This window comes from Phymastichus coffea, unplaced genomic scaffold (assembly GCF_024137745.1).
Source record: "Phymastichus coffea isolate CEN01 unplaced genomic scaffold, Cenicafe_Pcof_1.1 PCOF00033, whole genome shotgun sequence".
Lineage (NCBI taxonomy): Eukaryota > Metazoa > Arthropoda > Insecta > Hymenoptera > Eulophidae > Phymastichus > Phymastichus coffea.
In genome coordinates this window covers 832,935-845,981 of record NW_026706844.1, presented here as the reverse complement: position 1 = coordinate 845,981, position 13,047 = coordinate 832,935, and the positions used below count along the sequence as shown (strand labels likewise).

The 13,047-nt window shown below is 42.3% G+C and overlaps 1 protein-coding gene across 2 annotated transcripts in view; it reads right to left on the bottom strand.

The window, feature by feature from the left end:
* LOC131663304 (LIM/homeobox protein Lhx5) overlaps window positions 1–13,047 on the bottom strand; it is a 251,780-nt gene that overhangs the window by 45,032 nt on the left and 193,701 nt on the right. For both annotated transcript variants that reach the window (XM_058933642.1, XM_058933643.1), the window contains exon 4: window positions 12,469–12,675. In XM_058933642.1, coding sequence (XP_058789625.1) covers window positions 12,469–12,675 — 207 coding nt within the window. The remainder of the gene's footprint in view (window positions 1–12,468; window positions 12,676–13,047) is intronic.

Here is a 13,047-nt window from a genome sequence, read left to right as displayed (position 1 = left end):
ATTCATACCCATTAGAATCTCCGATCGAGCCTAGTGTCGGCTAATAAAATCTAAATTTTTATTTGCGTACGGATTTTTAATACAGTACTCGCACTCGCACCACGCGTAGCAAACGTGTAAATTTTGCGTAAATTAGCCGCAAGACAACTAACAGAAGAAAATGGACTGCACTCAAAAAGAGGTAGAAAACTGGGTGTTGACGCTCCAGGAGGAGGAAATCAACGAGTACCTCAAACACCTGGAGCTTAAAACAAGCGGGAACAAGCTCTCGAGAGCTGAACGACTGCAAAACTGGTTGCTAGGCGATTACTCCGCGGCAGATTTCGCAGAAGTCGACAACCAGCACAGTTATCCGGCAAAAAGGGCAGCCCTACGCTCGGAACTGATAGTATCCTTATGCGCGGAACACACAGCATCCGAGCAAGAAGGAGAACACCCGCTAGTCCAGCTAATGCAGAGTACGGAAGTTATATCACGCATACAAGAAACAGCGATAAATATCACAAATATCCTGGACGACGGCGAGAGTACGAGCAGTAATATAAGTATATTACGATAACGGCTGATGATGGTAGCCAATTCCGACTCCCGCCGGCATTCGCTGTGATGATTCAAGATCTCATTTTCCGGTCCAGAGAAAATGAGAAGAAGCTCGAGCTGCTAGACTCGTTAAGAGTGAATGTGTCCAGTCTAACGAAAGTATTAGACCAGATATACAACAACAGCAGAGCCAACTGGACGACCTATCTGCCAGGATGAGCGAACTGGAAAATGCCGAAAACAGAAATGTACAGCAAGACAATATGAATAATTCCAGCGAAATACGACACCAAGAGATCACGCGTAGGAGCGTAGCATTCCAGCATACCTTCATCTACCATTACGACACCAGGCTACCTCAAAGTACTCCAGCTGGACCCGAACAGAGGCCCACGGGGGCCACCGGCAGGACCCCCTGCCGGACACTCCCTTTCGGAGAGGGTGGACAGCATTAACTCTGTGGAGTTAATGCTGAAGTAAATAACCACCCACCGAGAACGTGGTCATCTCAGCCGACACCAAACCCCTGGTCGGCTATAAAGGATGTTGGTCGCATTGTCCGAGGATGGAAACTCAAGTTTTCAGGAGAGGGCAATGCAAGTATCGACACCTTCCTGTCTAGGCTGGACAACTTGAGGAGTGGCGCAGGACTCACGGAAGACGAGATGCTCCTAGCCGTATCCGAGCTACTCGTCGGTCCTGCCCTTACCTGGTACGAGGCGATAAGGGAGGAATGGCTCTCCTACGCTGAGTTCAAGATGGACGTGAGAGAGTGGTTTAGGACCAGCGTGCAGCAGCAACAGCGTCTAATGAAGTAGATTTAGAGCCGATATCAGGGCCCCGACGAACCAGTGAACGTTTACGTTGCTAACATAATGGGCCTGATGAAGCGGCTAAACGCCAAGATGATGCCTGATAGTTAATTGGACCTGCTACAGGCCAACCTTCTCCCGGACATTCAAGGTCAAGTACGGAGGTCCGAAGTGAACTCCATACGGACCCTGATCGCGCTGGCCACCGCGGCCCAGAACAGCTTACACCAGCGAAGGGTAGAACGGGTGGTGCCAGACCCTCAGTCAACTCTATACCCGGAGTTAGCGTACCACCCTCGTACCGATGGAAGCAAGGGTCGTAAGGGCAAGGTGGCAGCCATGTCCAGTGACAAACCGGAGGTCAGCGACAGGTTGGACCGTATGGAGAAAGTGCTCGAGAAGGTGACGCACCAGGTTGTGCCAGCCGACGCCCTCGGAGGCGACACCTAGTCCGAGCCTAGAAGCGGTCTATGGCGAGAAGAGGGCTCCATCCACCGATATATTGAGCCAAGTGTGTGTGTGTGTGCTGCTATCTCTCAAGGAGATATCGGAAGGGATGAAGAATAACTTCGCCGGGAAACACCTGACCTCTGAGGACCGAGCTAAGAAGCCGGAAGCTCCTCGTAGACGAGAGAGGGATTTCTCTAAGCCACTCAAATGTATCGAGTGTGGTTTACTGGGGTACAGCAGGAAGTACTGTCCCCAATGCAATAAGGGAAATGAGGAAAGGAGTGGTTAGCTGGGGTTGACCCCACTCCTTCATCCCCTAGCCCAAACCCCGCTAACGAGATCTCGCGGCCTTCGTCAACACAGTCCGCACCGTTAATAGCGAGCGTGTTGAGCGACGAGAGCGAGAACTCCCCTGGTGACGCTAATGACGAATATGGCGGTAGAGTGAACGCGGAGGGAAAGGGTATCGACGTTAGTAAAGCCCAAGACCCTGGATCGGCCGAGGTGGTGGCGAATGGATCGCATACGCCCTCGGGGACGCGGGTAGCGGCAGGTAACCGTCGAAAGGTAACCCTATGGAAACTCCGATCGTCCGAACCAAGGTGGTTCGAACGACAAGTGACGTCACTTTACCACATGAGAGCACAGTGGCTAGCGCTATGGTGTGCAAGGAGCAGAGCTATGGAGCCGCCGAAACTGTTTCCCAATATTTCCCGGAACAGGAAACGCGCTGGTGGCTGCCGGTGAAAATAGGAGACTTCCACATATGGGCTCTCTATGATCCGGGAGCTTCCACCATAGCGATGGGTAGTAATGCTCTGTAGATAGCGTCTGTGTTAGGCGTCAGGTTAGATACTACCCACGCGGGTACGGCTGGGCTATCCGATGGTCGTAAGTTGACGATCGTTGGCCATGCTTGGTAGCCGTTTACCGTCGAGGAGATAACAATGCCGACGAGGGTAGCTATTCTCCCAACCCTCGTCGAGGAATGTATCCTAGGAGTGAATTTTGTCAGATTGTTTAGAGCGGTACTTGACCCCGACGATAATACGTTGCTGTTCAAGGAATCACAAGCCAAGATGGAGCTAGAGGTAGCTAGCTTAGAGGCTGGTCCGAGATTAGCTACGATCGGACTAGCCGAGGTGTCGGCCTCTCAACAGGCGACATTGCAGAGGACCATCGACGAAGCCTTATTGCAAGCCCCTGTGGGCTTGGGATGTGCGGCAGGCATTGAACACGAGATTCGGGTCGGTGATACGAAACTAATATAAAGAAAAAAAAAAGAAGTCTATAAAAAGAAGGATGGCTCGTACCGATTCTGTATAGACTTTAGGAAGGTCAACAAGGTCACCGAGCCAAACGCGTATTCCCTACCGTTTATGCAATATATACTGAGGCGCTTACGAAACGCGCGCTATATCTCCACGTTCGACCTCAGTAACGCGTATCACCAAATTCCACTCAAGACCGAATCTCGACCTATCACTGCCTTTACCATACCCAGACTGGGACATTTCCAGTTCGTGCGAATGCCGTTCGGTCTCTCGTACGCCGGTGCCACCTTCCAACGGTTGATAGATAGCGTGATCGAACCCAAGCTTGGCGATTTCGCCTTCGCCTATTTGGACGACATCATCGTAGTATCGTTCAAATTCGAAGATCACCTACGACATCTCAAAAACGTATTGGATAGGTTGTGTAGAGCTGGCCTCTCGATTAATCGAGAGAAGAGCGTCTTTTGCAAGCCTGAGGCCAAATACCTGGGCTTCCCGCGTAACCGCGAGGGTATCAGGCCAGACCCTGAAAAGGTACGCTCTATCGTGGAGTACCCATGACCAGGTAACGTGCGACAGCTGCGCACCTTCCTGGGGGTTGCTTCATGGTACCGCCGATTCTTTAGTGATTTTGCCACACACACTCAACCGTTAACGAAATTGACGGGGAAAAAGAGCGAATATGTGTGGGGATCGGACCAAGAACAAGCCTTCGCTAAACTTAAGGCACTCATGATATCCGCACCATGCCTCGAGTTACCGGAACCTGACGGGCAGTACGTGTTGGAAACAGATGCTAGCGCTACGGGAATCGGGGCCGTCCTGATATAAAGAGTAGGAGACGGAACCGGATCATCGAGTACGCTAGCAGAGTCCTTAACCGAGCGGAGCAAAATTACTCTGCTACGGAGTGCGAGTGTTTGGCGGTCGTATGGGCTATACAGAAGTTCCGCCCATACATAGAGGCATACCGATTCAGGGTGGTAACGGACCATAATAGTCTGAAATGGCTGTACAACCTGAAAAACCCGATTGGACGTCTAGCCCGATGGGCCTTGCAACTCCAAGGCTATACTTTCGAGATCGAATATCGAAAGGGGGCAGATAACGTGTTGCCCGACGCGTTATCACGTGCTTTTGAGCCCACGAAGGCTGAGGTTGGCGCAATGGACCAGCCGAAGTCAGGGGACGGCGCCTGGTACGCAGAACAGTTCCGGCGCGTCGAGAGCCACTCGGAAGACTACCCGGATTGTAAAGTAGTTGGCAGAGTGATGTATCACCTAAAGCCAAGCTACGACTACCAAGGAGAAGATGGATACGAGGACACATGGAAGAAGCTTGCCGTGCCATCGGAAGACCGTATGGCGGTCCTGTTCGAGAGCCACGACCTTGAGACTGCAGGACATTTGGGACGCGAGAAGACCTTCGCCCGCGTCGCCCAGTCCTACTATTGGCCAGGGATGTACGCGGACGTCAAGGGTTACGTCCAAAAATGCCAGGTCTGCCAACAGTGCAAGGTTGAGCTGCAACTGCCGCGCGGGCTCATGCAGGATCGAACGTTGTCCACGCCTTGGCAAGTGGTCGCGGGCGACATCGTTGGACCCTTTCCGAAGAACCCTCGAGGACACGAATACGTGTTGGTATTCATTGGTTTATTCACACTCGATGGATCGAGTGCATACCCATACGTAGTGCCAACGGCAAGACGATCGCGAAGGAACTCCGGGAACAGATAATCCTGCGCTTCGGTGCGCCGAAGATCTTCCTGTCCGATAATGGCACCGAGTTCCGCGACCAGCTGGTAGACGGATACCTGAGAGACCAAGGAATAAAACGGACCTTTACCCCAACCTATACCCCGCAGGCTAACCCTACAGATAGGGTTAACCGAATGTTGAAGACGATGATAACCTCGTACCTGCGAGGGAATCACAAGGAATGGGACCGAGCGTTACCCGAACTCACGTTCGCGTTGAACACTGCCGTCCATAGGTCCACGGTAACCAGCTCTGCCATGCTTAACTACGGCAGGCAACCGGAAGCCCCGAACACTCTTCGGAGACGAATGGACGAGCTTGCAGCTCGAGAGGAAAGTTTGCTCCGAATCGGACAATGGAACGAGCATATGCAGAATAACCGTTTCATTATTCAGCAAGCTCACGAGAGCGCTTCGGATGAGTCCCTGAGGCAGGCGAGATATTATAACGCCAAGCACGATTTGGGAGGATATGGATATATATATATATATATATATATATATTGTCCTGTGCGGCGCAGGGTATTTCCGCGAAGTTAGCGCCCAAGTTCAGAGGTCGCTTTATCGTCACGAAAGTACTCAGTGTCAACTCGTACTGCCTTGCCAACCAACAGGAAGAGGTCACGAAATTAGTACACGCCAAGAACCTCAAGCCCTACTACGGACAGGAGAACGACTTACCAGAAGATGGGACCCGACGACGAGATGACGACGATATCTCTACCACCGAGGGAGCCGAGGCGACGAGCGTCCCGCCTATTGCGAGCGATGCGACGATGCGCGGAAACGAGCGCGCCGACACTATGGATAACACACTCCGTAATAATAACGCGACAACTCCGAGCTCACCTCGTCACGCCCATCCAGATCCCTCCGACAAGATCCCAATAACCACCTCCTCAACTAACGCGGTGAAGCGCCCACGAGGGAGACCTCGCAAGTATGCACTAACCACACACACTACACCGCATCGACAGAATCCACGTGTTCCCCCTCCCATCGTCGGGAAAAGGAAGATGGGAAGACCGCCGAGAATACCGACTGCGGACGCATGAGGCCCTGCGAACGAAGGACCTGGGAGACCGACGCCAAGGACCCCGGCGACGAAAGCCCTGGGCAGCCGAACAGGCGCCCACTTTCGATACCCGAGGAAAATATTCTGGATACTGATGTGTGGGATTGTTACAGGATGCAGATCACGCTCGAACAATTCGAGCAGGCGGCGGCCGCCCTCATTGGGCTAGATTTGGGCTCTGCCGTCGAGGGCGTCGTACATGCCGCCCTGCACCTCCTGGGGGAGAAGAAAGAAGAAGAAGAACAAGCACGGATGCGAGCTCACGCGAGCTCGTCATCCGTGATAATCGAGGAACTCCCGGATGAAGAACCACTGCCCCCCTCGACGGTACAGGGCGTCGTACGAGATGAGGCACCCCACTTGCCGGGAGCAACAGCAGCTGCAATCCCGATGAGAGCTCCACCAACCTCCATCGGGACACAACCGAAGGAGACGACCTTCGGCGATGCGACCTGGCGCCCCAGGTTCGCTAGCCAGGCATCCTCGCCTGGCGAACGGACCTGGGAGGAAATCGTGGAGGGTTTGAGGGAGGTCGAACAAGGCTGGACCACCCTCAACACCCTCCAGCGAGCCGTATATGCAGAATACGACGCGTATACGGCCTCGGGACACCGCCCCAGTGACTTGGAATACTGGAGCCAGGTGGTGTTCCGCCGGCGCCAGTTCGCACTCGCGCTGATCCGACACTGCATGTTGTTGTCGTGCGCGCCACTGTAAACATTAACACGCGGACCTAATGCGCTGTATAGTTAGAGGAAATAAAAGATTCCGTCTGTGATATTAACCGTATTTACACCGTACTGATTTCATTTTTGTAGATAGTTGGTTGACTGACACCCGTTCCCTCCTGCTCTCCGGCTTTTGTATTCGAATATTCTAATAATCCCGCGCGCTCTTATATGCGATCGCGCGCATTAAATAAAAGACGGTAGCAACCCCGTTACAATATATATATATATATATATATGGGTCAAAATTATAGTTCATCGAAAAACCGTGCGCACGGGGTCCTCCGATTTTATTGAAAATTAGTACACGTATTCTACATAAGAAAAAAAGAAACTGCCCAAAATTTCAGCCCCCTAGATAAAAAATTAGGCCCACAGGACTGTTTCAAAGATCAAAAAATCGCCTTTTTTAAGCGTTTTTCGACCTATTTTCAGTTGCTTCTCAAATCTCGAGTTTTAAAGCTACTTGAACAAGCAGGGGCTCATTTTCTTTGTCTTCTCAAGAGCTTTATAGCGCCGTAATATAAAATATAGGTTCGTGTAATAATAAGAATCCTAGAGACCCAAAAGTGCAGAGTGATTTTTACGATTTTTGCCTATGTTCAAGGGCCGTAAGAAAGTGAATTTTCAATATTTACAATTTTTGAAGTACGGCATTGGATAGCTCTTGAAAAGACAAAGAAAATGAGACCCAGCCCATTTCTGTAGATTCAAAAGTGACGGAGATATGCTACTTTAAAAATAGCTATTTTCGTGAAAATCGCGTTTTTTGCTGATTTTGACCTAGCTGGAAAAAAATCTGCCTGTTTCGATTTGTCTCAAAATTTCAGAGGATGTTCTTCAAGTGTTCCTCAACAGAGTGCAATAATTTTTTTTCTGTATATCGGCTGATTTGTGTGCTTTTTCAGCTATGAAATATGCGAGTTTTCAGATTTTTCGTACGAGAATGATCAATATCTATTCATCGGTTTCTCTATCTTCTAAGTTTCATAAACGTAATTTTCAGCAAACAGTCATAATTGTATACTCCAAAGATTAATTGAAAATCATAAACTATATTTACATACTTACTGTGCATAATTATTTGGGTTAGTTGCGTAGGTTTCGACAGGAACTTTACGAAGTATTACTCAAAGCTACACATTCAAGTGTTGATGTATTTCAATATAATTCAAGGGATATAATTAATCTTTCTACAACAATTGAAATAAAAAGAAATCGAATTCTTATCAGTACAGCAATAGAAATATGACTAGTCGAATATATTCACAATAAATGATTCTTGGTCGGAAGAATAAAATTTCACTTTCATAGTTTTTTGATCAATTGGTTCAAAAAAGTGATATTGTCTGGTATCCTTAACAGTTTTTGCTGATGAAAACCTCTTAGCGAGTGATTTTCCTCTTGCCTCAACTGCACTATCATCAACATACAATATTCTGTAAAGAAAGTGTACATATATAATTTGTTTGACTAAATTTTCGGCAAACTTCTATCATATTAACTTACTTTATCTTTGATTCTTTAGTGGACAAATAATCGTGCATTTGCTTTGCATTCAAAATTTGAACTCCTTGCTTCGATGCTTTTCTTGCAATGCGCTTTACCACAGCCCCTATACCATCACATGCACTTTTACCATGAGATGTAGCGAAAAAATTGTAGGAAACTATTTTCAGTCCAAAGTCTTTTTCATGATAGCACAAATTCCCAAAATGATTTCTGAAAATGATATAGAATATCAATTCTATTAAGTCTTTTCTTTGAAAGAATACATTTTTTTGATAGGAGTATAGCAACACACAAATAAAAAAAATTTTTACTATTAATTTACAACAAAATACTTATAAAATAAATATATTTAAATATATGTATTTTGTTGTAAATTAATAGTAAAAATTTTTTTTATTTGTGTGTTGCTATACTCCTATCAAAAAAATGTATTCTTTCAAAGAAAAGACTTAATAGAATTGATATTCTATATCATTTTCAGAAATCATTTTGGGAATTTGTGCTATCATGAAAAAGACTTTGGACTGAAAATAGTTTCCTACAATTTTTTCGCTACATCTCATGGTAAAAGTGCATGTGATGGTATAGGGGCTGTGGTAAAGCGCATTGCAAGAAAAGCATCGAAGCAAGGAGTTCAAATTTTGAATGCAAAGCAAATGCACGATTATTTGTCCACTAAAGAATCGAAGATAAAGTAAGTTAATATGATAGAAGTTTGCCGAAAATTTAGTCAAACAAATTATATATGTACACTTTCTTTACAGAATATTGTATGTTGATGATAGTGCAGTTGAGGCAAGAGGAAAATCACTCGCTAAGAGGTTTTCATCAGCAAAAACTGTTAAGGATACCAGACAATATCACTTTTTTGAACCAATTGATCAAAAAACTATGAAAGTGAAATTTTATTCTTCCGACCAAGAATCATTTATTGTGAATATATTCGACTAGTCATATTTCTATTGCTGTACTGATAAGAATTCGATTTCTTTTTATTTCAATTGTTGTAGAAAGATTAATTATATCCCTTGAATTATATTGAAATACATCAACACTTGAATGTGTAGCTTTGAGTAATACTTCGTAAAGTTCCTGTCGAAACCTACGCAACTAACCCAAATAATTATGCACAGTAAGTATGTAAATATAGTTTATGATTTTCAATTAATCTTTGGAGTATACAATTATGACTGTTTGCTGAAAATTACGTTTATGAAACTTAGAAGATAGAGAAACCGATGAATAGATATTGATCGTTCTCGTACGAAAAATCTGAAAACTCGCATATTTCATAGCTGAAAAAGCACACAAATCAGCCGATATACAGAAAAAAAATTATTGCACTCTGTTGAGGAACACTTGAAGAACATCCTCTGAAATTTTGAGACAAATCGAAACAGGCAGATTTTTTTCCAGCTAGGTCAAAATCAGCAAAAAACGCGATTTTCACGAAAATAGCTATTTTTAAAGTAGCATATCTCCGTCACTTTTGAATCTACAGAAATGGGCTGGGTCTCATTTTCTTTGTCTTTTCAAGAGCTATCCAATGCCGTACTTCAAAAATTGTAAATATTGAAAATTCACTGTCTTACGGCCCTTGAACATAGGCAAAAATCGTAAAAATCACTCTGCACTTTTGGGTCTCTAGGATTCTTATTATTACACGAACCTATATTTTATATTACGGCGCTATAAAGCTCTTGAGAAGACAAAGAAAATGAGCCCCTGCTTGTTCAAGTAGCTTTAAAACTCGAGATTTGAGAAGCAACTGAAAATAGGTCGAAAAACGCTTAAAAAAGGCGATTTTTTGATCTTTGAAACAGTCCTGTGGGCCTAATTTTTTATCTAGGGGGCTGAAATTTTGGGCAGTTTCTTTTTTTCTTATGTAGAATACGTGTACTAATTTTCAATAAAATCGGAGGACCCCGTGCGCACGGTTTTTCGATGAACTATAATTTTGACCCATATATATATATAATTATAATTATAATAATTTAATATTTTTTTATAATAAAAGGAGATGGATTTGAAAACGAAGTCATTTTATTTGCAATCTAATTGGCTGAGAAGTGATCACGTGGTTTACTGTAACAGTATGCTGATATGTCTAGTGTCATGTATACGTTCTGCCTTTATTGCCGTAGGTTGCTGGTCACAAGTTTTAGTCCGCCCTGATATTTATTGTCATCGATCTCATATAATTTTAAATAGTTAATATTTAAAGAACGGGAGGTTATACTTTTTAAAGTAGATGGGTCTGAAAGTGAAGCTCGTTTATTCGCGATCTGACTGGGTGAATTTATTCACGTAAGTCACTACTACATGTAAATCGGCACTAAATATAGGTGATACACCGAGGTGTTTTACATTAATTTATATTCAATGAAATAAATAAATTAAAATAAGTAAGACAATGTGTAGGCATTGAATATACAGAAAGCTCAGATTCTCTCAACGTTTTAACCTTAAAATATTACGATAAAGTAATCTTAATGCACTACTATTACATTTATTTATAGGGCATATAAATTTATTGAATATCATTATTGTAAAATTTAGCTTTGATTAAATATCATGAACAATGAAGAGAATTACAAATCGATATTTCATGTGAAATATTGTGAATTGATCTTTTAATCCTCTACCGTTCATTTATTTAGAAAAATTTTTGAAATTTAATTTAGAAATGCAGAAAAATTTTAAATATCACAAATTAACTAAAAAAGTAGTTGAAAAAGAGTTTAAATAACATATCGGTTGATATGGAGATATTCTACGAAAAGCTTGAAATAGTAGACTAATATGTGTGTGTTACAAAATAAAAATATATAAATTATCAGAGCAGCCAATGGTTCTATTTATTTGACAAAGAAAAACTAACTTAATGCGTTGTATATTACCTATATAGCTAAACATCCAAAAATCTGTTATATTTACTAGATGTAAAATAATTACTAAATCGGCGGATATTAACGTAATTGGATTCTTAATTACCAAGTAATATCAACGTATGGTATGCATACAAATGTTTTATGTTTGTAGGATATTTTAGAATTTTTTTATTTCGTTTATAATAATTATGATTTGTTTCAAGCATAAAACTGTATTACTCAATACAAACAAAAGATAAGCGTGTGGAGCACGCTGGACGACACAAAATTTACAAATAACATCAATTATGAAGTCTAAACCACGCTTTGACTGCACTTTTGAATGGTAAACTTCATATGCAACATGCTCTAGCATGTTATGAAAACACAGATACAAAAGCAATGAAACAACGTGTAAACGTCAGATCAATAGTTACTTCATACGCAGCGGTATTTTTCAAATTTTTCGCAAATGCACTAACACTTGATAAATCTGTTTCTGCCTCTTAGCTATTTAAAAGACGTTTTTTCCAATTGATTTTTCGCAAAAAGTTAATTTTATGCTTTTCTAAGAAAAAGCTCTTATTTTATTCAAATCTATACTGCATATAAAATTTATTAGCGCCAACTGTATAACTTCAAAAAAAACAAATACAGTTAAAACTATTTATAAAGCTATCTTTATCTATCTCGGTATACTATTTACCATTAAGTATTCTTTGTCAGGAAGGAACATCTAGTACAGGTAAGTATTTCGGAGTAAAAAGAGCGTTATGTGGACCCAGCCACCCGGTGGAATGACATGTGTCTGACGTTCATAACTCGACCGAAACATTTTTTTTTTATAAAAATACATTAGAACGTCATTATCAAATTAATTATTTATCAATTAAGTCAAAAAAATCGATTTTATCAAGATTCTACATAGGTCCTATCTCTTAAGAACAATATCAAACATTTTACGAAAATATTGCTAAAAAGTGTCGGAAATCGTCTCCACGTCGCCACGCCAATTTATTAAATAGCTTCTAAATGTTTTCTAATAAATATTAAGACCTATAAAGTGATACACCCTTGTTAATAATATAGCATGAACAAATTGTTGATTTTCGACGATTCGTAACATACTTTTGTGGATCAAATTTCTGAATTTTGTAAATTTTCAGGTTACAATTTTTTGTAGATAAACAGAAGTAGATATCGAATTCGAGCAAATGCTACAAGAAACTAGATGTTATCAGTACTTCCATAATTTTTCACTTGGATCTATCCATAATTTTTTTACGAATATAACGAACGAGTAAAAAACAAAGAGTATATTTTTAATCGTTCGGCTACCCAAAGTTAAGCACTGGATATAGAATCACTTAAATATCATTTATATAAAAGAAATTTATAATTCAAAGTAATTTGATAAGTATAATGGTCAACCTTAGCAGATTATCAACTACCTTGGTCTTCGGAGTCTTCTTGCTTGCAAGGATCATTTCCAAGAGGTAAGTCTCCTTGGGATCCAACCACTTGTTCGCCTGGACCACCAGAACCCATACTGTGCACTCCGAGGTGTGTAACACCGACAGCTCCGGAATGTTGATGAGCAGCATTACTAGTTTCATCCTCTTCGTCCTCTGACCCTGAACCCATCAATGAGTCTGCACCTGAAACACCAATAAACAGTAACATCTATAAGTAGTTATCTAATATTAAATAGTCTTCTATATGAATAAAATCTTCCATAAAATAGGGTCAATTCTAGATTTATTACTATATTTTATATAAAAGGTACGTAGGTTGACGTAATGTAGGGAGGTGATTGAATTTTGAAAGATTTGCAGTATTATGTTGTTTATACACTGAAAATAAATTTGAATAAATTTGAACGAAATATATCAAATAAGCTAGCTTCGTACATTTAAAAAAAATCTGTAATACATTTGTTCGGTTTGTCTTTCTTAAACAGTTTTTATGGTAAACTTTCTTAAGACAATATAACACTTATGAAATTTTATAAAATAATAAAAACGATATTA